At 37.4% G+C, this 26,081-nt stretch overlaps 1 protein-coding gene across 1 annotated transcript in view; it reads left to right on the top strand.

Annotated features, from left to right (window-relative positions):
* Positions 1 to 11,471: 11,471 nt before the first annotated feature.
* BRINP3 (bone morphogenetic protein/retinoic acid inducible neural-specific 3) overlaps positions 11,472 to 26,081 on the top strand; it is a 209,641-nt gene continuing 195,031 nt past the window's right edge. The window contains exon 1 of the mRNA XM_010580706.1: positions 11,472 to 11,707. Within this exon, the coding sequence (XP_010579008.1) occupies positions 11,472 to 11,707 (236 nt within the window). The remainder of the gene's footprint in view (positions 11,708 to 26,081) is intronic.

Genomic DNA, 26,081 nt, shown 5'->3' with positions numbered 1-26,081 from the left:
TTCGAAATCAAATGCGATTATTAAAATCCATTATAAATAAATTTCTTCTTAACCTTTTTCATTTTTTCTTTCTCTACTTGAAATCTCTATTTCTAAGGAGGCTTAACATCACTGGTGAAAAGTACCGCTGCCTGCTGAAAAATGATATTGTGGATTGAGGTGGCAGCCCAAGAGTATATTCTTAATTAGCTATTTTTCACCTAAAACATTATTGATCCCTATTCATTAGCGGTTTGGAGGACAGACAAAACAAATATTACAACAAATTTTATCTTGAATAATTTTATTTGTTTGTTTTGTACTTAACGTGCAGCCCTAAAGGTTAGAATTACTGCATTTTGAACATGAAGTTTTGCATACATGTAGTTTATAGATATATGTGTACTTTAGCATCTTGACAGTGATCATATCAGCACTTGTATTTACTTACAGGGAAGATTTAAAAACAGTGCAAGCAGGATGTCAGCATTCAACCTTTCATTCTTCCATCCTGAACTGCTGGCTGATCTACAGGGCAGAGCTGATACCTACCTCTTCTCCCCGAGAATGTGTAGATGCTCAGCCTTTCTTGGATTAATCACCTTATTCCTTAGTTTTGTACCAACATTTCTAATGAAGATGCTTGTTTGTGTAAAGCAGCAATGTTTATGCAAGTGGAGACTCATCCTGCTGCCTGCCTCTGGAGACTATGAATTTATTTCACAGAGCCATTAGTCGCTGATGGCCATTAGTTGGTGATGTTCTCTTTTTTAATCACTGCTCCTGTGGGATATGAATCTGACTCATGGACTTAAAAAGTAAAAGCTTTAGTAACTTACTAAGTACCCTTTAAGCTATCTGTTAGCATAAGTTTATTAGATTGATTCACATTAGTTGAAGAGTTGGTAGTAGCTTTTTTTGAAAGGTACTCTTATTTATAAGACAGCTTAATTTCTTCACACTGGTTTGTCTTGGCTAGACAAAGTCTAGAACATTTTCTTTTTCTCAGTCTTTCTGGAGGAAAAAAGAAGACGGTATAATAAAACCTATGTTCGTCATACTTAGACCGCAGTGATCTGTAATCTTTAATAAATGGACTGTGTGTCTCATTCTGCACTGAAAATATGCTAGCTGAAAGTTTAAAGCTTTTCAGCATTAGCTTATCACCTTTCTACTAAATCAGAATGTGGTTTTAGTCTATCACATAGCTAAATTAAAACAGTAGGGAGATTGTGATTTGTGATGAGACTTTAAAGCCCAGACTTTCTCTCCTTGTAGTTTGATGTTCACAAGAAAGACATCTTTTAGCAGACAGATTTTTTCTCTCTAATTTTGTAATTTCTTCTAAACTTGTCAAAAATCAAGACTTACAAGGAAGCTTAGGTGTTATATGAGATAGCAGGCTGCCCAGTATACATGACATAATTATTACTCGTACAATCAAGCTTTGTGTATTATCCATCCCGAAATGCAATTAAGTCCAGATTGGCTTGCTGAAGCTTGAATCTCTGCTCAGCCAGCCATAAAGTCCTTACTCTCACTATAAAAAATTAATAGCTATAACATGAACATTTAAGAGGATCTGGCTACTGCCCATATACTAGCTATAGGCTTAGAATGTTGCAGCAAAGGGACTTATGAAAAGTCATGCAACAGTTCACAGTAGGATCAGATGAACAACCATGGTCTCTTGAATCCTCTATGAGTCCTGTCTAGGGAGCTTGCACAACAGGTAACAAGTTGTTTCTGACAGGAGGACAGCAGTGGTATAAGTTTTTTTTTTTTCTGCTAGCAGAAATAGGTTGAAGCTTAGGAAAGGAGTTTTAACCATCCATTTACACCAGCTGAAAGCTGGCTATACCATCTGTGAAATCAGCTGTAAAATATGCTATGAGCTCTGGAGCACTTTTGTCTGGAAGACAAAATAGAAGAGCAAAACAAAAACATTACCATTCTATTAGATATCAATATTTAGAAATAAAATAAAATCATCCATTCTTACTGCAATGTATCTAGAAAAGTGCACTCAAAGAAAAATGTCATGCCATTAGATCTTTATGGAGACTATTTCTAACTACCGGTCTAAACTGTAACCACTTATTTTCACATGGAAAATATAATCAATAAGAGTGTAAATCCTTGATCAGATATCACTTAGCTAAAATTACAGGGCTATATCCCATGCCTGCGCCAGAGCTCCTAAACTTAGAAAATCATTCTTAGAAATAAAAAAAAAACCATTATTTTTGTGATAACATTTCAAAACATGAACAGGATCATGGATTAGGCTAGGTAATACCTGAGGAGCTGTAAGTACATGAAACTAGGCTGTAAACTGGATTTTGTAAATATGTCCCCATTACAGTCAATAGAGTTCGTTGCTTCTTTGGCCACCTTCTTAAGACCAGAGAACAGCTACGCACCATTATTTTTTCTTTTCATTATTGTGCAAACAATATTAGCACTTCAGCAGCTTCAAAGAAACTTCTATTTTTGTCTGAGACTGACAATTCCTTTCCTCTCCATCCTTTTCTGAATGTTTGTTGCAGAATCTCCAGAAACAGAAATTTAAAGTAGCAACAAAAATAGTCAGCCACTCTGTTAGTAGAATGAACATCTTCCTTTTTGTTTTATGACATTTTTGTCATTCAATGATTTGAAAGTGCTTGATAGACATTAATTGTTCCAGCTTCACAATACCCTTCTTTTCTGATCTTATGAACAGAATCTACAATTAAAGAAGGTTAAGGGGCTTGTCAATGGTTATACACTAAAATCAGAGTTATACTTCAAGGTAACTGCTCCAAGTACTCTCCTTCCTCTATAAACTGAATCTTCTTCGGTTCAACAATCTGTTGGTGAGCAAAGTTTCCTCCCACCCCATCTCATTTTAGCCTGATATGAGTCCTTCTGTGTGAAAGAATAATCAGTTATATTTGGATTGGTTCTCAGCCTGGAAAAACTAGAACTAAAGCCTTAGTGTATGACCTGTAAATAGCTGTTTCCTCCCATTCTAGATGGCAGCAACTGAAATAGCCCTGGGTTTAAAACTAGTAGAAGGATGAAACTAAACAGGTTAGAGGTGTTTGTTACTCTGATGTGGTTTACTGGATATAGCTAACTTATATGTGTCTTAGTATGCATGCTCTTTTCATAGCCAGCTGATACTTAGCTGATAAATTGGGCCAGAAACTCTTTGGGGACTAACAGTTATGGGGGAAAAGGAGATATACTACTAGAAATAGTACTTCATGACTTTCCAGTGATAGTTTAATATTTCATTTTAGGGTATACTCTTTGCAAATCCTAAGGCCCTACTTAATTGCCATTAAAACACATCCAATAAGATTATCACAGCAGAGAATATTGAACATTTTTAAGTTAAGCATTGAGTTTTAAAAAATTCCAGTAAGCTGGAATGCAAGCTTCTAAATATGTCTCCCATTAGGATTTTCTACAAATTTGAATGCTCCAGTATGCAAAACTGTATGCCACAATGATACATGTCAGCTTGTGCCTGGGGAAATACTGGACCAGAAACTCTCCCTATGCTGTTTTTTTCTTTTCCTGTAGCACAGATCCCAAACTTATTCAAAGAGAGCTTGTTCTGTTTCCATTGTAACTCTTTTCGTACCATCAGATGTTTTAGCTGAAAATTTTTGGACAATTTGGGACAATGTTTAGTGTAACTTGTGCGACGGAAGAGCGACTTAAGACTGAAATGTCACATGCAGTCTTACATGCAAAGATTTTTTGCACATGGGACAGTCCATGTGCACTCATGGACTTGGAAAGATAACGATTTAATCCCCTATGAACTTTTATGATTGCGAAAGTACAGTGATCTAGCCTGGAGCAGGTTTAAAGCTCTCAAAGCAGCAGGTTTTTCTGTGGCTTCATGGCATCCTGGATGTCAGTCAACTGAAACCCAGGGCTCCGTCAGGGTCCTGCTTAGCCATTCGAGAAATTAACTTCATTTTAGCTCCTTGTGTGACTGATGGATGTTATCTGCCAAGGATTTAGGTACTAGTCCCCATTTAAAGATGAGGAACTGAGACACCATGAAGACTGAGTGGATTTCTCTCTCTCTCTTATGCACCTACACAATCCACATTTGGGGCATCTAGGTGCCTCATGTGTTTTCATAAACCATGCACTCTGCCTTTACATGTCAAGGAGCGTGGCTCCTCCTGGCTCATGAGCGCAGAAGCAGGGCTAAAGCAGCCAGTGTCTGCAGCCACGCCTGGAGCCGAGCTGTGGCATGGTGACCTCCAGGCAAAGATGTGCGTGGCCAGGCCCAAGGTCCAGCCTGGGCGCTCAAGTGCCAGTGCGGGGGCCGGGGCAGTCACGCTAGCATCAGCCAGGCATGGACTGAAGGTCCAGGAGCCCCCGGTCAGCCCCCAGGGGTAGGTGGAGGCCCCAGATGAGGCTGGTCAGGGCCATTGAGGCCTATTTGTACACTCAGGGCCCTGACAGCTGATTTCTTCCCTTCAGGGTGTTGCAGGAACAGATTCACTCGCTAAGGCAGAAAGACTGAAATTGCAATTTGGGGACGCTGCCCTATGTCATCAGCTAAAACACATAAGGATCCATTTGCACAGGAGGATGAACTTAGATTAACAGATTGAAAAAGCACCTGAGGGAATTTATACATCATGATTTGGGCAGCAAAGGAAAAAATTAGGTCTTTTACAAATATCAGGCATTAAAACAATTACCTTGGTACACGTGACAGCCGGTGTGTACTTCAAGGGCTAAGGAGACAGGCACTAGCTGCACTGGGATGCGACAGAAAGCACGTGGGTACATCCAGTTAAAGACACACAGGCACTTGCAGGAGTGAAATTCTACAGGGACAAAGCAAACACCTAGGCATGTTTTGTGGGCAATAGGTGTAACCTGTGGCAATCAACTCTCATGTTCCAGACAAACCCGATGATGGCTGCAGAGGTCAGGCTGACATATGTTCTCTCTTTCTGTGGGTGCATTTTATTTTTGCTCCTCTTCTCTGAAGGCTGGGATGAGGAAAAAATAGCAGGATTGCTTTTACAAAAAAAAAAAAAAAAAAAAATCAGACATTCTGTTAGTTCTCTGTTTCAGCTTTTGAGGACATAGTTACAGGGGTCTTGTCCTTGTCTCACATAGAGAAGAAAGCTGAAATCTGGCAGTGGATGAAGCTCTATTTGACCAAAGAAAAGGTGTTGCTTTAGGGTGTGCATAGTCAAAGCAGATACCAGGACCTGATATGAGGACCCCACTTATTTTTAAGCCTGGAATGTAAAACTCACTTAAGGATGTTAGATGTAGAATTATCTTCTCCTTTCAGATTTGCCAACATATCTGCTTTTGAGTCTCTGCTGAGGACAGTTCCTAGGTCAGGACTTATTATAGCTCACAATGAATAACAGAGAACAAACTGATTCAACCCCCCTCATTGAAAATCATGTTGATAAATATATTTTGTCTGACCAGATGCCTTCTACTTCTTCCATAATGGCACAAGCTGTACCCTGCAGCTCATGTGCATCAGACCTGGTGGCAGGAAAGCTCTCCATCCTTTAACTCCCCAACCCCCTACTCTGTTTCTTTTTTCTACCAGATGTATAAGTTGTCTTTCTTACTGCACCAGCCTTCTGGTGGCTCTCAGAATGTGTGAAAGCTAACCACTGTCAAACAGCTGCCTAAAAGCACAGGACAGAATAGTCCACCTCAGTTCATGAGACCTTTTGCTGTCCTTCAGGAAGTTCAGCTTAGGAGAGTTTATTCTGTGGACTTGGGTATCTTCCTTTGAAGAGCAGAATCCATGTGGCAGCTGAGAGCAGAGCAGAGCACAAGTGGGATACCACCCTCCTCTGAGCTGATACTGATTGCAGCGCTTTCTGCTCTTTTCTTACACAGCATGTCATCAGCTTCATGGCTATTTCATTTACACTGGACTGTGTGAGAATTTCAAGGACAGGTGCCTCCCCAGGTCTCATTCATTTAAAGTTGTTAATGTGCGAAAAATTTCTTTTCGAAAAAAAATAATCACTGATTATAACACAGAATTCTTATGAGTAGGTCCTGTAGTGCTTTATAAAGGTGGACAATATGATCATCACACTTCAGATGAGGAAATGAAAGCAAAGAGACATAAAGTGACAAAGCCAGGGTCTTATAGCAGATAAGAGTAATCTTTGAGACTCAGACTATTGCTTTATTCTTTATGCAAAATTTATTTCAATTTTTCAGTGTCAAAATACCCTTGAAAATAATGGTCCTGACTTGTCTTGCCTTTTATGAGCTTCACTGCTTTCCTTTCAGCTGCAGTGAATAAAATGTTGCTTCTTGCCATTGATTCAAAGTTGAAGCCACTGGTAGCATTCCTGAGAATTTTGTGCAATAGTTAGAAAATAAAGAATTTACTTCATTCTTGTTTTCCATGATGTGCAATCTAAAAGAAATATCAAGTGTACCCTGTTACACCTAGTATTGTACTTCATCAAAAGTAGTAACTTTGAAGTCCCTAAGGGGATGGAGTACCAAAACCTCATAAATTATAAAGTTATGATCTTACTGAAACCTGCCTGCCTACAAACAGATTAGTTGTATTGTATCTGTTCTCAGATTTTTTCTTTGTTTGTTTGTTTTTAAAGGAATATATACTTACTATTATTTTGATTAGTTCAAAGAGAACTAGGCTTTGTGTTTTGCATAAAACCCCACCATCTTAGAGACATTAAGGTTTCTAACTCTTGTGGGGAGATCAACATAGTATTTCCTGATAAGTTACTTATTACTTTCCTTTGAAAGGACATATCTGAGAGTAATAATCTCAAATTTTAATTTCATCATTTATGTGAAGTTATGGCCAGGAGAATCCTACTTCAGCATAGAGGATTCTCAGCTTTCCATGGAGAGCTGGGACATTTCAGCATTCTCAAGGAATTCTAATAAGCATAAAAGCCAAAGGGCTTCAGAGAAATCCTGGTCTTCTGCATTTCTGTTGTCAGAAGGAGATCTCTGTGAGATGCAAAGAGAAAGAGGGAATGATGGAAGCAAAGCTGTGCTTGTTTCTGTGATGCTGACAGAGATTGCAAGGGCATTGTTTCAAGTGTAATAGAGGAGAGAGCATCTCAGACCAAGGCCACAGCACTTCCCAGGCTCACATAATAGAGATAAATATTGAAAAAAAAAAGCACCCAACCCTGATCTTATTAAAAATGTCTGTACATTTAGTGTACAGTTATTTTATTTTGATTCTTGAGAACTACAGGTGTAGTTGTGGCCAAAAAAAGCTACTGATGATGCCTAACATCAACTCTATTGACTCTTATAGAAAAAGTTACTCCACTAGTGAGCCAGTAACTATCCATTTAGTAGCTATATCTCTACTGTATATTAGCACATCTGTTTTATACATGACTCTCATCTCTTAGGGAAAAAAAAAAAAAAAAGGTTTCATGCAGTGAGGTTACCACAGATTTATCTTTTTTTTGTTTCCTTGAGAAAATTTTATACTGTTTCTATTTTAGAAAGGATTTAAACTTACTGATTTGCTTTTTCTTGAACATTGCTGTCCACACATCTGGGCTGGTCCTATATTATTCTGTGTATCTTAGTATACACGATTTGTCAATTAATGTTCTATAAGCAAGAGAGCTTAACCCACAAATCAAACAGACACTTCAATTTGTACTATTTTAGGTACAGCAGCTTAGTGAGTTCATAAACTACCCATATGTAATTGTATATCATTTCTAATGTTAAAAAAACCCAAACAACTGAAAAAAGGGAGACTGAGTTTGGTGGGCATTGTCCTATAATAGGATGACAACAAAAAGACTACAGACATCCTGTTCTTGTTCACAGCTGAAGCTTGATGAAATTTGTCCCAGTCGCCACAATGTTTGTTTTGCACTTGCCAGTACTATATTCTCAGATGATGTAAATGCATGGATTTTGCCAGTCTTCAGCACCCTCTACATGTTCATGAAAGCTAGGACTTAGCTACAGTATTTCCAGAAGATGCTGAGTCAGATTCATTCTGCATTAACTCCAGTGAGGAGACAATAGATTTCTAACAAAGAAGAATTTAGCCCATTATGCTTCATGAACTCACTGTAACCTCAGAACTTAGAAGAGGAAGGACTGAAAACTTATTAGGATTTGCAAGTGGTAGCTGGGTGAAACCCTGGGGATAACAGAAAGTAATTGTGCTGAGCATCTATACCTGATAATTGTCCTCTAAGCTAGCACTTCAGAGAGGCAGCATGTTGACATGACAGTTTTGTTTGAAGATGTCTTCTCTACAGAGTGTCTTCTCCACTTTAAAATCCACTAGCTCTGTTGCTTAACAGGTGTTCGTTTATTTTTCAGTTCTCACATCCCAACCTGAAATCAGCAGGTGCTCTACCGCAAATTTAATTCAGATTGTTCGTCCCAGGAATTCTGTGATGGCTGTTGTAACTACAACCTTTATATGTTCCACTTGCCTATAACAGTCTTTGAAAAATGTTTTCAGAGTATTTACATTCATTAGAGAATCTGAACATTTAAAATTTTGAGATATTTTTCACACTGTAACCTTAGGAAAATTCCTTGGACTGAAGTTTTCTAAATTATGTTTTAATAGGAAATACACCTTCAAATCTCTAAGAGCTTAAGAAAAATCTTAGCCTTGGTCTTTTTTCACTTCAGCTCCTTGTTTATTAAATTGAGGTAAAAGTTTACTTCTCAAGGTTGTTATGGGAATTAGTGTTATGCAGACTGATTCTACAATGACTGGACTATACAGACAAGTGGATAAGTATCAGTTAGAAATACACACATTATTGTACTCTCCCTAAAGACTACCTGTATACTTATACTCTTTTGGAAAATACTTTAATATATCTTTAAAACAAGGAGATTATTTTCTGTAACTACACAGGTTCTCTAAAAGTGTTTTGCTGGTGGTTAATTTATGACATGCCATGAGGTATAGCATTAAGGCAAGCATAGAGCAGGGCTCTTCAGTATTCCTTTTCAAGCGCTCATTTGGTCTAGTTTTAGGAAGATGCTACATATACAAAGTAAATCATTTTCCAATCCTAATATTATCATTTTGAATTCAAAAGGGACTCAATTAGTCATCATTACAGTTTAATGGCCTGAAACACTTTAGTGTTAATGAGTACCCGAAAAAGTAAACTCCTACCACTTGTAATTTAAATCATTACATGCTTTTTTTCAATAGAAAAGATAATTTAGGAAAAATAGAGCCTTATGTCTTAGCTAGCAATTTTATAACAGCAGTAGGTATGAAAATTAAAATTCTCATTATGCTCTTTGTAGCTTCATGTAACGTTAAGAAATTATGCACAGGGTCTTCCTAGTCTATGAAAAGGATGATGGAGGGGAATGAGTATGCTGGGCAAAATATTTTTCCCTCATTGTGAAGAAGAAGAGAGGCAGAAGTATTTGTGGATTTTTCACTCCGTTTTGATGCAAAAGCTGGTCTGGCCTGTCTGGAAGGGACTTACATGTCGTCTTCATTTACACTGAGCTAATTTTTTACAGGAAATGGCAACCAAATGATCATCATGGCTTTTATGGGCCAGGAGAGCAACCTATTGCGTTTCAGTTTTGCTTCAGATCTGTGCATGCTTTTTCATATGATGTGATGAAGGTTATGCAATAGTGTAACCTCACATACATGAACTTCAACCTGTGAAAGAAAGCAGTAGTCTAGGGAGAAGGTACTGAAACTTCATGTAGTATAAACAGATCTGCAGGCTTTTTGCATGTAAGTGGTTGCTTGAGAGTATAAATAAAAGTTAGAGAACTATTTGTTGTAGACTCCTGGAATCTTGTTTCAATAAGATTTATAAAAGTAATGCAATCTGTGTTTTATGATCATAAATTACTGTGTGGTTCTAACTGTTCATGGTTACAACTCAGCGCTTTGGCATATGCTCAGCATGAAATATATGAATAGGGTCTTTTTCTTCTCACACATTTACTGTTTGTAGGATCAGGTCCAAATCATGTTACAAACAATTACATTTGTGCCTAAGACGACAATAAACCTTGACTATTTCTCTGGTTGTATAGACAGTTTATTATATTCTCAGACTGTAAATTCCTGTTGGTTCATATGAACTTCTGTGCTCTTCTGGAGGCAGTTAACTTCCTGCAGCTGATAGGTTTATAATCTATACAAAAGACCTTTCAGAATATTAATGTGTCAAATATATGCACAGAGCATATTCATTCAGCTACACCATTTCCATTATAATGGATGGGTGGTACTGAGTGTGCAGTTGCAAAACTGTTCTATTGGAAGCGTCCTTCATTTAGGGTGCACTTCCCACCAAGTAAAAAAAATCGTAGCAAGGGGCATTGTAAAAATGTCATGAGTGCTGTTTTGAGTGAATGTGAATTAAAAAATGTTTTTCCCTGTAAATTCATCAGCTAGAAAAATGAAAGCTCTCACATTAATATATTTTAATTAATTCTGTGCAGTTTTACCTTACACTGAAACTGGAACTGATTGTTTTTATATATTTAGGAATCTACATGACCTTTGTCATTTCAGTATTTCTGAGAACTTCATGCTCTTGCATAGATGTTTTCACACAATCTGAGCAAGATATAGAGTCATTATCCCATTTCACAGGTATGGGACTGAGGCATAGAGAGAAACTGTGGCTTGTCTTCACTGCGTTCCTACAAGAGGCTATGGTTAATACTCGGTTTTTGATTGGGCACACAAACAATTGTTTAGACTCCATTTAAATAGTGTTTCTGGGCTGATCCGTTGGGTTGGAGTGAATTGGACAGAAAGTCAAGTGCTGCTGTTAGGGATACTCAAAATTGCAGCATCTGGAGCTTGAATAACTCATTGAACTCATTGCTGTGGGTAGCTCCAGTGCTATTGATCAATGCAGTCACACTTTGTCCAGCTATGCTAGTTGAAACAGAATAACATGAATCTGTTAGCTACGTTTGTAGTGAAGACAAGCCATTAAGTGACTTTTCCAAGCACATAAAAAAAGAAAGCAATCTGGGTCTTTGGAATCTCATCTGTTTTCTGTCCAATATCTGAAGTGCGACCTTATGCATAGACATTGCTGAATGATTTTGTACTGATGCTAACAGGCAATAATTCTTGTGTTGCATATTTTTCATTAATGACTAGCATTATTAGAAAAAAACTCAACAATTCCTCCCCTGGCAATTTATGAAGGTTTCCCTTCAACAGTAAATATTATCACTGATGATGTTAATGAAGACATTAGTTTCACAGCATTTGAAGTACTGAAACACTCCGCTGTTAACTAGCCTAGTGGGGTTTATGCTAATGTAAAATGTAATAAAGTAGAGGCCACTATCTCTTTAAGCTGAAAGAAAGGAAACTTGTTTCTACTTCCAAGGGATGCCTAGTGTGTGCTTATCTAATTGACTGTGTATTTTGTCTAGGTGTTGAGGGAAAGCTAAGAGAATGAAGGCTCTAAGTCCCCAGTGGAAGCATGATATGGCGATGCAGTGCTGGTGCTGAATTGTTCTCTCTGATGGCTCTATGGGAGTGGATAGCACTGAGTCTTCATTGCTGGGTTTTAGCAGTTGCTGCTGTTTCGGATCAGCATGCCACAAGCCCCTTCGACTGGCTCCTCTCTGATAAGGGACCCTTCCATCGCTCACAGGAATACACAGATTTTGTGGACAGAAGTCGACAGGGATTTAGCACAAGATACAAGATTTACAGGTATGAAGCAAAGGGAAAGCAATTACAGAGATATCATCCTTAGAAGTTGTAAATTGTCAACAAGAGTTTCCTTAAGGGAAAGTTTCAGATGTGGGAACAAATCCATAGACAGAATATTCATTGCTGAAATATATGCAAGGCCATATATGCACTGTGTACTACGGAAATGCCTGCTTGTGTTATTTCTATTTTGTTTAAAGAATTTTTGGTAATTGATTATGTTGCTTTGGGAAACATTGTTTGCTACCTACCTCTACTCTGCCCTAGTGACATACTCAAAAATGTCCTAAGGTATTCAAACACCATCTTTGACTGCAGAGGGCAAACATGGAACACCTTTGATCATGCAGCAAGATCCAGTTCAATTGCTTTCAGTGTGGCTTATCAAGACATAAGCTGAGACTTTAAGAATGAAATTGTGGCTCCACAGATACAGCCAGCAAAGCATGGACTTTATTGTACAAATCAGGGCATTTCAGAAGTGACTCAAAAAGTTTAATGTTCATTCATACCAGTATTTTGAGAAGCAGTTTTCTCATCCCTGAGGGTTTGAACATTAAGAGCCACTGTGAGTTTAAACAGAAGTTGCAAGTGTTTGGTCTGTCACAAAACTCAGCATTAGGCTGGCCCAATTCAGACTGAGAAAAATAAAAACAGGCGAAGACTTCAGAAGTATAGGTCTGCTTGAGAGTTTTTGCCTTGCTGTAGAATTGCTTTCATGATAGATACATTTGCAACTTGTCAGTTTCTATGCTTTTGAGACGGCACTGGTGAAGTAGTGAAGTATCTTCATCATTTGCAAGAGGTATAACTCAGTAACATCAGTTTATCAAGGACATGGGAATGAAAAGGAGAGTTCAGTTTAATGGTAGTGACCTAATGGCAAATAGAAAGAACGGGAGAAATGAGGGAGCATGAGTGATTAAGGACTGAGAAAACAAATTTATAAGCAGAGAGACTTTTTCACTTCATATTTTTATAGATCCCTCCTGGCAGCAAAGAGAAGGGGGGCGGGGCAGCAACACAGCACAGCTTTTTAACTTCCCTAATAACTCTCCAACCTATAAACACAGACCATCTTGGTATGGAAAGACATGCACTGATTTAATTTAAAACCATGAAACAGATTGTGCAAATTTCGTACCTATTTTAAACTATTATTCCCTAGTGGTTTCCAGCTCTTTAGAAGAAGGTAAGAGTGATACATGCTTATATGTATATTATATTTAGTCAATGTCCAGTGGCCTGTGACAAAACTGCTGCCTGAGTCTGTAAAGATTTTATTTTTAAGGCACTTGCTTTATTTTCCTTTCCTAAATAAATGCAGTAGAGGGCACTCTGTTGCAGGTCAATTTTGCAGTGGGCTCCTTTGCCATATAGAGAGAAATTAAACACATTTGAAAATAAAGCGTGATTTGGAAATATGCTTGATGAAGTGGCTTGTCTTAGCAGAACAGCATTGCCCAATATTTACGGCATTTTAAAAGCCAGCTGTCAGGACCAATAATGTAAAGCCAATAATGCTGAGACTGAGGCAGCATATTTTATTCCTATTATTCTGTATTAGTCAACACTGAACCAAAATTATCTTGCTAAAACCATGAAAGATGGAACTGTATTTCATTTCAGCTCTTTCAATCAGGTCTTTGAGAATTTTTCTCCTCTCAGCCATCATTACAGAAACATTGTTAAGTTTTATAGATCTGTAATCATATTGCTGGTATTTATTTGGGTTTGTGCATAGTTTTCAATTGACTTTAATTTACACAATGCCACAGAAAGTGTTTCTTGTGTTTATTTCTATCCTTTGCCTATTGCCTTCAAGAAATGAGCCAGGAAGTCAAAAGAGGCATAAGCTACCTGAATCAAAAGAAAAGCTGAATTTTTTTATTTAGTCCTCCAAATACAGACCTTACTGCAAAGTTTCAGTGTAAAATATGGTCTCATTAGCAAGTAGTGCAGAACATGGTGACCTTGTTACGAACCACACACTGTAAATTTAATCCCTGTTGCTTTTCTACAAGCTTTCCCAGGCTAAAGGATCTGGAGTCTAATTGGTCTGTTCATTCCCTCACCTATCTTTTACCTAATGAAAATGATCCCTCAGGGATACAGTCCTGATTTGAATGGAGAGGTAAGGAAGGGGAAAACACAGGCCTGCATTGACTCAGCTGAATCATATTAACAAGAAAAAAACAAAGGTGCCGCTCCAAACAGTGTTAACAGGAGGGCTTCCTTTCTCTTTGCTCTTCACTTCAGCCCTTAAAGCCCACGCCTGCGACCTGACATTTTAAGGGTAAAGGGGAAGGAAAATCAACTCCATTTTAACATCCATACCAGGTCAAAATCCATGGGGCTGAAGAAGAGTGAAACTTATAGGGTGAGAGACTCCAGCAGACTGTGTCCCATTTTGAATCCTTTCTGGTAGGATGTTGATGGCACAATTGGGTTGGACAGAAAATGACTGAAGATCTTTTTTTTTTTTTTCTTTTTCTTTTTTTAATGGCACAAATGTGGCAAGTACCTGCAGACTACCTAAAGGTGTGCCTCTCTTTGGGGAAGGAGTTGGGTCCAAAAGAACTGATGGGACTGTGACAAGTAGCATCTCTCTTTCCATGTCTCCAGACCAATGGCATCCAAACCACACAGAGAAGATAACCCATTGTATCTCTCTGCCAAAACCTAACAAGTACTGCTGCCCATGGGAACTATCTCAGGACGACCAATCTAACACTGGTGTTTATAATTAACAGCAGTTAAAAGGTCTCAGTAAAAATAATGGAAAAACAACTGTGAGTTGCACAGACTGCATGTAGTATTTTAAAATGTATTGGACGAGATTTCAGCAAGAGACTGCTGTACGACTTTTGTTTTCCAACAATGGAACAATTATGCATCAACTCAAATGATATTTTGATTTCCATTATTTTTTTCCCCTCCTTTGGCAGTATCAAGAGAGGCAGTAATAATGTAGAAAAAAATAAAATCTCAATTAAATTATTAACTTTCCCAATTTTTTTATTTCAAAATAACATTCCCTATTATAATCAAGATCATATTAAAAAGTAGGGAATACATGTTTTTCTGCTTTTGGTTAAATCAAGTAATGCATATTTCTGTAAATACCGAAGTGCCAGACATAAAGGCCTTTATCCTGCCTCATTGTTTGATGCTGAGTTGAATGGGATCAATGTCACATACTGCAGGCCCATGAAAGATATAGAATGATAAAAATCAAGATAATAGGACAGAGGACTGGAAAACCACATATTAAAGAGAACTACAAAGAATATTAAGATGAAGATTACTTGAAAGCTGATGGAAACATTTTCATTATTTCTCAGCTATTGAGTAAAACAGTGTTGTGCTACTTGTTTTATTCCTGTTGTTTGCATGGCAGGAGACAGACTGATTTTAAAGTTTAGTTTCACCTAAACATATATGGCAATTGCTTTCCATACTGTCCAGTAGCCTTATTTTTTTCAGTTCTTAAATTATGTAACCCGTTTGCATTTAAAATAGATGGAGTCCAACTTTTAGAATAAAACAAGAAAAAATTATCACTATATGGACTCTGTGCTAGCATTTCTATTTTTCCCCTAACTGTATGCCAATGAGGCAAAAAGCAACTGCTTTGTATCCACACCCCCTGGTCACTATAAACAAGTGTTCATCTGACCATGAATCTGCTATAAATTGCAGAGATGAAGGCAAGGATTGGTACCAACGAGTACACTTATTAATCAAGTTCAATTTCTTATGAGAGTTTGTCGTGGTTTAACCCCAGCCAGCAACTAAGCACCATGCAGCCGCTCACACACTTCCCCCCCACCCAGTGGGATGGGGGAGAGAATTGGGGAAAAAAAAGTAAAACTCACGGGTTGAGATAAGAACAGTTTAATAGAACAGAAAGGAAGAAAATAGTAATGATAATAATAACAATAATAAAATGACAATACTAATAAAAGGATTGGAATATACAAAACAAGTGATGCACAATGCAACTGCTCACCACTTGCTGACTGATGCCCAGTCAGTTCCCGAGCAGCAATCTGCCCTTCCCCAGGCCACCGCCCCCCATTTATATACTGGGCATGACATCACATGGTATGGAATATCCCTTTGGCCACTTTGGGCCAGCTGCTCTGGCTGTGTTCCCTCCCAACTGCTTGTGCCCCTCCAGCCTTCTCACTGGCTGGGCATGAGAAGCTGAAAAATCCTTGACTTAGCCTAAACACTACTTAGCAACAACTGAAAACATCAGTGTGTTATCAACATTCTTCTCATACTGAACCCAAAACATAACACTATACCAACTACTAGAAAGAAAACTCTATCCCAGCCGAAACCAGGACAGAGGTCTTAACTTAAGCATAATACGTTTTTTAAAGATAAAATTTACACTTTGCCTTATCTCCCTATTTAGCCTTCAGAGCATAAAACAACCATGTGATAAAAACAACTCATGCATAAAATATGGGAAGGTAGCAGTAGAAAAATCTACTGTCACCCGTATTTTAATTTATACATTAAAGATCAGTTATGTCCATGGGCAAACAAACTGATTCTGTAGTGTGCTTAGCTCCCCAAGGAGAGGAGCTTTCAACATTACAGGATAGAGCTGAAAGAGAGAAATATATGTGTAATAATGTTTTAATCAAGTATTACAGAACTTTACAGAACATTAAATGCAACTGATGTTACCAATGTTGTTGTAAGTTGGGAATGGTGGGCTGGTTATGTTCATTATGTGGTAGTGTGGTATTCCCTATAAAGGAAATATCCTCCTGCAGGAAATTAAATAATTGCCACAGCTATTGGTGGCATTCATTGCCATGGATCTATGAAGAGAAAAGCCAGGAAAGCACCTGGTTGACTGCTGAAAACCTCCAAGTTAGTGGGAATGCTGTGTCAACATTTTATGGAAGGTGGCTCCTATAGTTAATATCAGTAAATATTTTGGCAAGGAAACCTGAGTTTATAATTTGTTATGTAATACACAATGGGAGTACTCTGCCTCTTATGTAAATCAGCTACCCAGACAAAGGAATTTAAATCCAAACAGAATGAGATGAGAGGTTACCAGGATGGAAAGAGTGATTGTGAAAACTTTCTTATGCAAAGAACTTACATTGTATCAGAAGAGGTAATTTCTACAGAGATAGGGAAGTATTCATGCTATCAAATAAAGTCCTGAGGAAATATCCTCAGGGATACCGTGTAGTTTTGTTCAAGAAAAATGATTTAAAATCTGAAACAGATGTGAAAAATCAGGGGAAAGAAGAGCCTAGCTTCTTCTTTTAAGGCAGAAATATTTGGCACTGTTAGAGGGAAAACAAAAGACAAAAAAGGAGAGACATAGCTAAAAGAGGATACAATTCCTGTCAATATACATATCATAAACTGAGATGAACTATTTAAAGCAAAAGTCATCACTGTTGTAAAACCAAATTGGTATAAACTGGCTATGAATAAATTTAGGCGGGCTATTTAAAAAAGGTTCTAATCATTAGAGTAAAATAGTTCTGGGACATTAAGTTACAAAACCTTACCAATCCCATGAATAGGGGCAAAGGGTTATAAGATGTGGTGCTTATGACAGTGGACTAGGTTTTAACAACTACTGAAATCCCTTTGAGGTAAGTATCCCTAACAAGTGTAGAATACTAGTCTGCAGAAGGAAAAAAACCCAGCTCCTAAAGAACTGAGTAGCTCTGTGCAGCACCATTCCTGTAGCTTAAGAAGTGTTCCTTTAGAGGTTGTTTTAAAAGGTATTGTGTTTGTTCATGAACAACTAAAAAAAAAAGTATTAGAAAATAATGCTATCAAATTAAAGATTATTTTGTATTAGAACATACTGGGTTCCTCTCATATGTTCTGAATCCTCTGGTAACTGAACCTATAGGGTAAAGTGAGCAAGACTGAAGACTGTAGTAGAACACTCACTAACACGTTTTAACACTTGTGCGTGGGGTTAAGTACAGCCAACATTAAAGTTCGTTGTGTTTTTTATTCCCTATCAACATATTTTAGCCCACAGTTATCACTAGACTTCTTGACACCTGTATACTCCTTACAGACAGTGTTGATAAAAAAAATAAGGGGTTCAGTTGTGGAGGTACACATCAACATGCCCTGATTTGCAATTTTCACCCCAGTGTACATCTGGTATGACATTTCATTGTGCTCTTCCCGAGGTTGCTTTGAACTGATAATTTAGGAATTTTAAGGCAGGGAGAAGAACTAATAAAATGTCTTCAAAAGTTTCTTCCAATACAAATGTTTAGTAAAATGGAAGGCTGAAAAGAGATGTCAGCCATCATAGCTTTCAAAAGTCTAAGGAAATGATGGTATGGTATTTCTTGGTGCTGTTATTTCCTATACACTTGATCACACTCTAGAAACCATCATCACTGACAATTTTTTGGAAGGCCCCATTTGGTGCTGGAAGCATCAGGGCTGTTGTCTTTTGGAAATAAGACTGCTTCTTTGGCAACTAAGACAGGAGCTCATTTCTCAGACATGGACCTCAGTTTCCTTAACATAAAACATCACCTACAAAACCCCAAAAAGGTGAGGAAGGTAGTGACAGAGGAGTGGAACAAAATATATCAAATAAAGGAATGAGGCAAGTTAGTACTGTAGAAGCTGAGGAAAGAAATGGGCTGTAGTCAGCAAACTCTAACTCTAACTGGTGACGATGGTAGCTTTCAACAGGTAGCTTAGCAAACTGGTCAAGCATTGCCTTCAACTCTTCAGAGCCTTTGTTTCCCTGAACGTTGAATTGCATGCACAGTGTCACTGCTGGGCAACTGAGAACTGGGATTATAAATGCACCAAAGAGCAAACAAGTTTATCTTCCACAATTGCCGTATCAGTAGGGAATAAATAGCAGGAACAGTTCTGTCTGCCTTTTCCAGAAATTCACTGTATCAGTAAATTGCTTCTGGCCTGCATTGTAACTGGTCAGCTTGCTTTAGGGAATTTTCCATTCAACCTGGTGGATGAAAGGTACAGTAATCGGAGGGATCATCATTCTCAGAATGTTTACAAAAGGTTAGACTACTGAATGCACAAAGTCCTCTTTTTAAATCCAGTGGCACATAGGCTGGGAATGGAGAAGAGCAGCTCAAAGAGAGTTTCTGGGATTGTGAGTTGATAGGTTTCCACCGGAAAAATAATGTTTGTAGTCCAGTACAGTGGCCTCATTATTACAGGCAGTATGGGTACACAGAACAAAAAGATGCTGATTTTGGTCCTGAGGAATCAAACAGCAACAGTTTCCTACAGTGGAAGAAGCGTTTAATTTAAAAAAAAAAAAAAAAAAAGAGGACATAAGTTTTTAAGAATGTCTGGATCTGAAAAATATCAGTGAGTTTAATTTCTGATTGTGATATACCTTAACAGCCTCTCTTAATCTAGTTAGCTGGGTGTAATAAAGACATGACGTAAGTTAAATAACTGGCTTTGGTGAAACTGCTTTCATAAGTACATACCCAAGCAAAATAAAAGCTTTAAATGACCGTATTTCCAGGTCTAGCAATACTTGAACAATGTTCTCCAAAATTATCTAATTTCCAGCCCTTTGTTTCAAATGTAAACCTCCTTCACAGGGAAGCATTTTTGTTTTATCTTTAGAGCCTAAACACATATCAAGTAGTGACGCTTTACAATGAGCAATTCCTATTATCAAAATTATATTAGTTTCTTGATCTATTTATCCAGGGAATTCTCTGGAAGGTACATGCATATAAAAAGGTGGAAATAAAGGAACAGGTAATTTAAACTGAGATGCTATGTATACATAACAGAAAACTTTAAAAAATGTTTTCAGATTAATTATAACCAGAGCCTAGTTTAGTTTACCAATAATCTCAAGGGCTTGACAAGTACATAGAATGGATGTTCACAAAGGCAAAGTAGTCTTTCAGTCATGTTCCTATGGCTACCATGCATGGGCTACTGCTAATGGCACTGGGAGCCTACGGGGCCCCTCAGATGAATACTAGAGATACCAGAGGTGCAGGAGATAAGGAGTGGACACCTATTTAAGTTTGCCCCTATGATCCCAGTTATGCAAGAGGTCTGCCCCAGGTCGGAATATCTCCACAGGCAATGATAAAGGATATGTCCAAGGGCAATGATAAAAGAGGCTGAGCTCTCATGAATATTTGTGGCCCAGGAAGAAGGGCAGACAGACATGAGGGGCTCAGAGGTGGGCAGAAATGGTAGGAAGGTAGGGAGTTCTGATTCCCAAAATGTCCTTCTCTTTCTAGCTCTGTTACAGATGTGAGGCAGCACAGCAGAGAAGTCATCTGCTCTAGGTAAAGGACTAGCACTTATCACTCGAGCACGGGAGAATCTGACACCGATCCACAATATCAGCCCTCAGCCCACCTTTGAAGGTCTTAGGAAAAGTGTGACCAGACCCTGATGAAACAGTATATTTTTAAGAAATGCTGGCTTTCTACAGAATCTTGCAGATATCTCAGTGAACAACAAGAAATTTTTTAGTCAGCCTAATCCTACAGCATTCAAAAACCTCTAAGTTGTTTTGCCACTGACCAGGCTCAGACCTACCCCATATCCCCTCAGTCCATTTTGTTGACTCAGTATTAAACTACTGTGTTTCAAAACAAGGGTAGAGTTTTTCTCAGTGACATAAACAAGTGCTAGCACTGGGAAGGATACTAGGGAACAGTGCTGGCTAGGCCAGCAGGATTAGGAGTGTTCTCAGGAGTCAGTTTGACAAGAACACAAGTGTGTTTCAGCTTGGCAACAAAAGAGAATATTGATGCCAAGATTGCCCTCTATGTTTTTTTTTAATAATACACTGCAGGAGTCTGTGTTTTGACAATGTCTCTTTGTATTTCTTCTTAGTTGTTTGGTGTATTTAATCAAAGATCCAAAGGAAACTCAAATGGCAAGGAGAAGAGTGAATCTTATTTTTTTGTAAACATTACTATAATCTATTTCCAGAATATACCCAGTTTCAAAATCTAATATTTTAAGGATAATTATTAGATCAAACCTCCTACTGATATGTTTCCCTAGAACAAAAAACATTTATTTAGAGAATATGGTGTGTCATCATTTCAGTTAGTAAGTTCATAAATCATTTAAGTTGCCCTAAAAAAATTAGGATAATGGAGGCTGTAACTTAATGGTTTCATGCAATCACTGAAGTAGTATAAAAGCTGTTTAATACTAATAATAGATTCATTCTTCAGTCAGCAGGATAGTCTGCCAGGGTCTTGGGCATGAAATCAGGTCGTTTTCATTAATTCTTTGAAGATTTTTGGTTAGTTGGGTCTTTGTTCTTTCATTTGCCCTTTTCATTTTTGTTTAAATATCCCTGCTAGTACGAGCGCTGATATTCAAGATGTAGAGGATTTCAAATGCTGATTACTTTCATAAAGGGGAAAAAGAATTACCGAGATTTCTTTCAGTTACTGAAAAAAAAAGAAAGTTCTTTTTATTACTTGAATCAAGTTCCCTGTGCTTTCATTTTAGCCCCTATATTGTTATTTTTCCTTATTGCTACTAAGGTCAGTAGTCGTCTCCAAACAGAATGACTTTCAGGTTTTCCTTTTTGTCCATATGTTAGGTCTATATGGCTGGCATGTTATATCTTACATAGAGAAAAGAGCTGAATAGCACAGAAACCTTTTCTGTATTGAAAGACAGAATTGATTGGAATGTATGATTCTTTGTGTAGAAGTGTATTTGTGCCTTTTCCATACGGAAAAAGAACAACTGACACCAAATATGCTCATTCAAGAATTTTTGTCATTTTCTTCTACTATCATTGACTTAAGGTCGTGGTCAATATCTCAGAATTAAAATCTTAGTTGTCTCTAGCTCTGATTGATTGATTCTACAGGTTTTATTAGTCATTATGCTGGTTGTGAATTTTTATTGTGTAGCTACAGATTCATTCCAACAGAGACCTTTGTGAAGAAAAGCAATACTTCAAATTAATGTCTTGTTGCTTGATTCTCCCTAGAATCCCAATATGATTGTTATGGATAATAGTGTTCTTAAGGTCATTAATGGCTCCATATCTCAATTCATCTTCTGATGCTCTCAATTTCTACTTTATTTATGCAGCTTGAGAAGAGAAGATATTTTTACTGACCAGACAATTTGATATAGAGAGCTCTGAAAACTGCACACACAAAGCCCACTAGCAATTTAGAAGTTGTGTATGTAGGTCTCACATGCACAAAAAAGATAGCATCTGGCTTTAAGTAATGAATGTTAATTTCTCAAGGGAAGAACACAAATATAGGTTTTGACTTACATGAGTAACATAATTTGAAATTGAAAGCGTAAGACATATTCTACCAAATATTCTGAAAGATCAGCAGAATCTGAGACCTGAGGAAATATAATTGATTAATTCAGAATAAATATTTGTATTGTAACTAATTCTGAACTATATTCTTACAGTTCTTGAAATTTAACAAATAGGGATTTTTAACTTATACTCTGACTGCTAGTAGTAGAATTGGATGTTTTACTAGGAACTCAAATACATTATCAGCTTTGCATAGTGATAAATATGCTCTATTAATAGAAATTAAACGGAGGCAACACACCTTTATCCAGCTACATCTAATTGTGTTTTATTTAAACCATGTCTTTAGCCATTTACATAAAATACTGGCTATAGGTTATAATAATAAAACCAAATTCTAAACATTACACAGCATAACCTATCTGATAACCCGCATTAACAAACAGAATAAAGTCTTTTGTCTACATTTCACATATTTGACCATGCAAAATAAATTAAAAAATAATCATTTCAACTAATTAAAAATGAAGGACCTGTAGTGAGGGGTCTCGCTACAAAGAACTGTTCATTGCCATTTTTCTTTTAAAAAATATCTAATGATGCTTTTGGTGGCAAAGGACAAGACTGAATAAATTAAAATAAGTGGAAAACATGCAGTCTGTGGTGCTTGTTTATGTACTGATTTCTAGAACCAAAATATTTGTGATTACTGTCAGGGTGAATTGGTGTGAATACAAATGCATGTGTGTTTATATACATTTATGTGTGTGTATATATATGTACACATGTATATGTATGTGTGTGTGCATGTACATGTATATATATGTATATATACATACATCTAGATAGATAGATATGGCTCAGTGAAAATAAATTAGTTTATTATTTCACATTTTTGCAGTGAGAAGAATATTGTTTGTTAGAAAGGACTTATATCTTCTACAGAGCCTTTGACCAATATGTTAATGAAGTGGTCCCTTCCTGATGAATCGGAGGTCCAGAAATTCTCCATAACACTGGCAATGCCAAAAGATCTTTCCTCATTAGATCCTTGTATTAAAATGCCTCTGTCAGAAGCATTCTGTCAGATCTTGCTGCATTTTCCTATGCTTTTGGTCAACTCTAGATTATGCCACTTACATTAAACTTCAGCTGTGACTACAATAAAAGACATCTGAGAATCTGTAAAGAAAACAAATTAACATGAACCTTCTGTTTCATACAGGGGCTATTATGACTTTGCTCCAGTTTTTTTCTCTATCTTTCCATATGATTCTGGATATAGTTAATGAAATTAGCCTTGACAGGATGTAGTTTTTCTATATGTGTACAGAAAAAATATATATGCATGTATGCAGCTACAGAAGCTCTATATTTAACTCCAGGTTTTCCACAGATTCCTTGTGTGATAATGTCATGTGAAATCCATATGCCATAGATTTTCCACCTGTGCCTTCACTTGTGGATCCAATATGTGCTCATGCTTGGACAGTGAAGTCTCTGATAAGACCTGTCAATGTATCTGTTTGAAAAATGTTACAAGTTGTGCATAACTCCTACATTTCAAGGAATCTGAAAAATGTTCGTGCTGAGTTCAGTGGCCAAGTTATGACTAACAGCACGTGAGTACAACACAAAAATTGGATCCTGATTAGTTCTTTCATATGCCTCTTAAAGGCTCACTAGCCTCTGTTTCATTGCTAATTTCCTCAAGGACTGCTTTCCCACTTAGACAGCTTTGTCTTTTCACCTTTTTTTGGTATCAGGGATTGAGTAGTATCTGAAAGATTTTTATTTGAGTTGCCTCTGAAATTTGCTTTTCCTTTTAATAAAACTATTTTTTATATGGTTGACTTTGAAGGTCCATCTGTTTATTTAGAATTTTGCCTGAAGAAGTAATGGTTATGTCTGTTTTTATTGCTGTCTCCTTGGCCTGGATGAGCACAAATGTGTGCTTGTTTCCTGGTTCTGACATTGAAGTTCTGTGTGACTTGAGTATGCATGCTCTTGGTACCAAAACCATCAAGGAGTATTACATATCAGTACAATATATTAAATCCCCTGACACTCACCCTTTCTGTTATGAGACACAAAACAAACAAACAAATAAACAAACAATTAAAAAAATTTTTTTAGTGTGATGGTTGTTTCCCAGACAATGAGGTTGATAGAATATGAATAACTTAAAAAGGAATTTTGACCATAGTAACTTATTGGAATTCAAAGACAATTAACATTAACATTTAAACTGAAAAGATTTGTGAACTAGGACATTAAAATGAAACAAAAATAAGTGTACTTCTACTTTTAAAAAATGTCTCTATGTACCTATTCTATATTTATTGGGAGACAAAATTTTATATATAATAGTCACACTTATTTCACTCTGTTTATCTTCACAGTTAAAACATGAGAATTCCAAACCATGAGTGGGTTTGCAAGACTTTATATAATTATTGACAGCAATAAAACAGTCTTCATTTGTTATTTATGCTAATACAAAGTGAGAGTTGGCAAGTTTCTACACAACAAAAACTGAGGTCACATGACTCCAGTTTCTAATTCAGTTTGAATCTTTGGAAATTCCCATATATGGTTGATATGCATGAGTCAATATTCATCTCTCCCTGAGAAGTACTGGTTCTGTCACAGTAACTGGAATAAAACAGTAGGAAAAGGTAAATTTTAGTTAAGTAAACTTGGTAGCTATCTCAGAATTTAGCCAGGGAACAGAACTTTTGAGAGACAGAGTGGGATGGAACGGAGAGACGTCCAGTTACATGTAATCAAATAGATTTGTGACTGATAGCTGTGTCTGAAGACAGTGTGTACCTCATATGAGGTGGTTTTATCCTCGTGAAATCTGCATTTCCAATCTGTAGTGAAAAAACCCTTGTGCTTTTCTTCTCAGTTTTGATGTGAGATCATCCTGAAATGTGCTAACGAAACAGTAATTTCAGAAGGTGCTAGTGTGGCAAATAACATCCTTTAAAAGTCAGAAAACAAAGGAAAATGATGGTAAGAATCTCAGGTGTGGAAAGGCCACTGGAGCGATTGCCTGCTAACACTATCTGCTGATTGCAGGGCAAGAGGAAAGTAGCTTGAGCTTAATACCCACAGGGTAATTACAGGGAACCAGCTGTTCTTTGAGTGCCATAGTGAATACAGGTTGTTTTCCTACAGCTTTGTGTCTTCTGGTTGATGGCTGGGTCTGACTGGAGCTTATCTTGCAGTCAAGGCATTTATGAGGGTCACTCTTTTGCACTCACATTCAGCTCTGTAGGGTCATTTTCACATGCGCCTTTGTGATCACGTTATTTTGCCCATTATGACTTATGGTGATAAAATGTGAAAATAGTTTTAAAGTGATTTATGTTTTAACATGTCTAGGAATCCATGAAATTTGTTTTACGTTGGACAGTGAGTTCAAAAATTATTTGGAAGAGATATAGCCATATGTCTGTAACACCTACTTACATCTACTACCACAACACAGTTGCACAGCCTCCAGTTTTTATGAAACCAGGCTAAATCAAATCTAGAATCAGCCTAAATGAGAAAGGTTGCATTCTTGACTGATAAGGGTCACTAATGCCACCAATTTGAAAATGCACCAGCTTACTGCGGTGAGATTTTGAGCTAGTAGGACAGGAGCTTAGGCCTCAACTGACACCTAGAAGGTGATGCAGGCTTGGCTCTTCATGGCCAGATTTGTAACAGGCAACTCAGGACCATGTCCCATCTCCAGAGTCCCATTGTACTCCCCGCTTTTGTGAAGGACACCTAGACAACTGAGGGCTGAGAACAGGAGGGCACATTGCAAAGTATATTTGCTCCACGGGTTGCATGTGGCCTTGTTTTGTAGTAGGGAAGGATTAACTCCATGGCAGGTGGTAAGTGTTTAGTTTTTCAGTGGCTGGGATATTTGCATTCTTGACAAGTAATGTCTGAACTTAATTTTTTAGTCTGAACTTAATTTTTTTTAAATACAAAGTTCTTAATTCCACTCCCCCCCCCCCCCCGCTCTTAGTTATTTGAATTTAAGAAAGAATGGACGGATATGTTTCTTTTCTT

This window comes from Haliaeetus leucocephalus, unplaced genomic scaffold (genome assembly GCF_000737465.1).
Source record: "Haliaeetus leucocephalus isolate CR32 unplaced genomic scaffold, Haliaeetus_leucocephalus-4.0 Scaffold730, whole genome shotgun sequence".
NCBI classification, from domain to species: domain Eukaryota; kingdom Metazoa; phylum Chordata; class Aves; order Accipitriformes; family Accipitridae; genus Haliaeetus; species Haliaeetus leucocephalus.
This window is presented reverse-complemented; position numbering and strand designations above follow the sequence as displayed.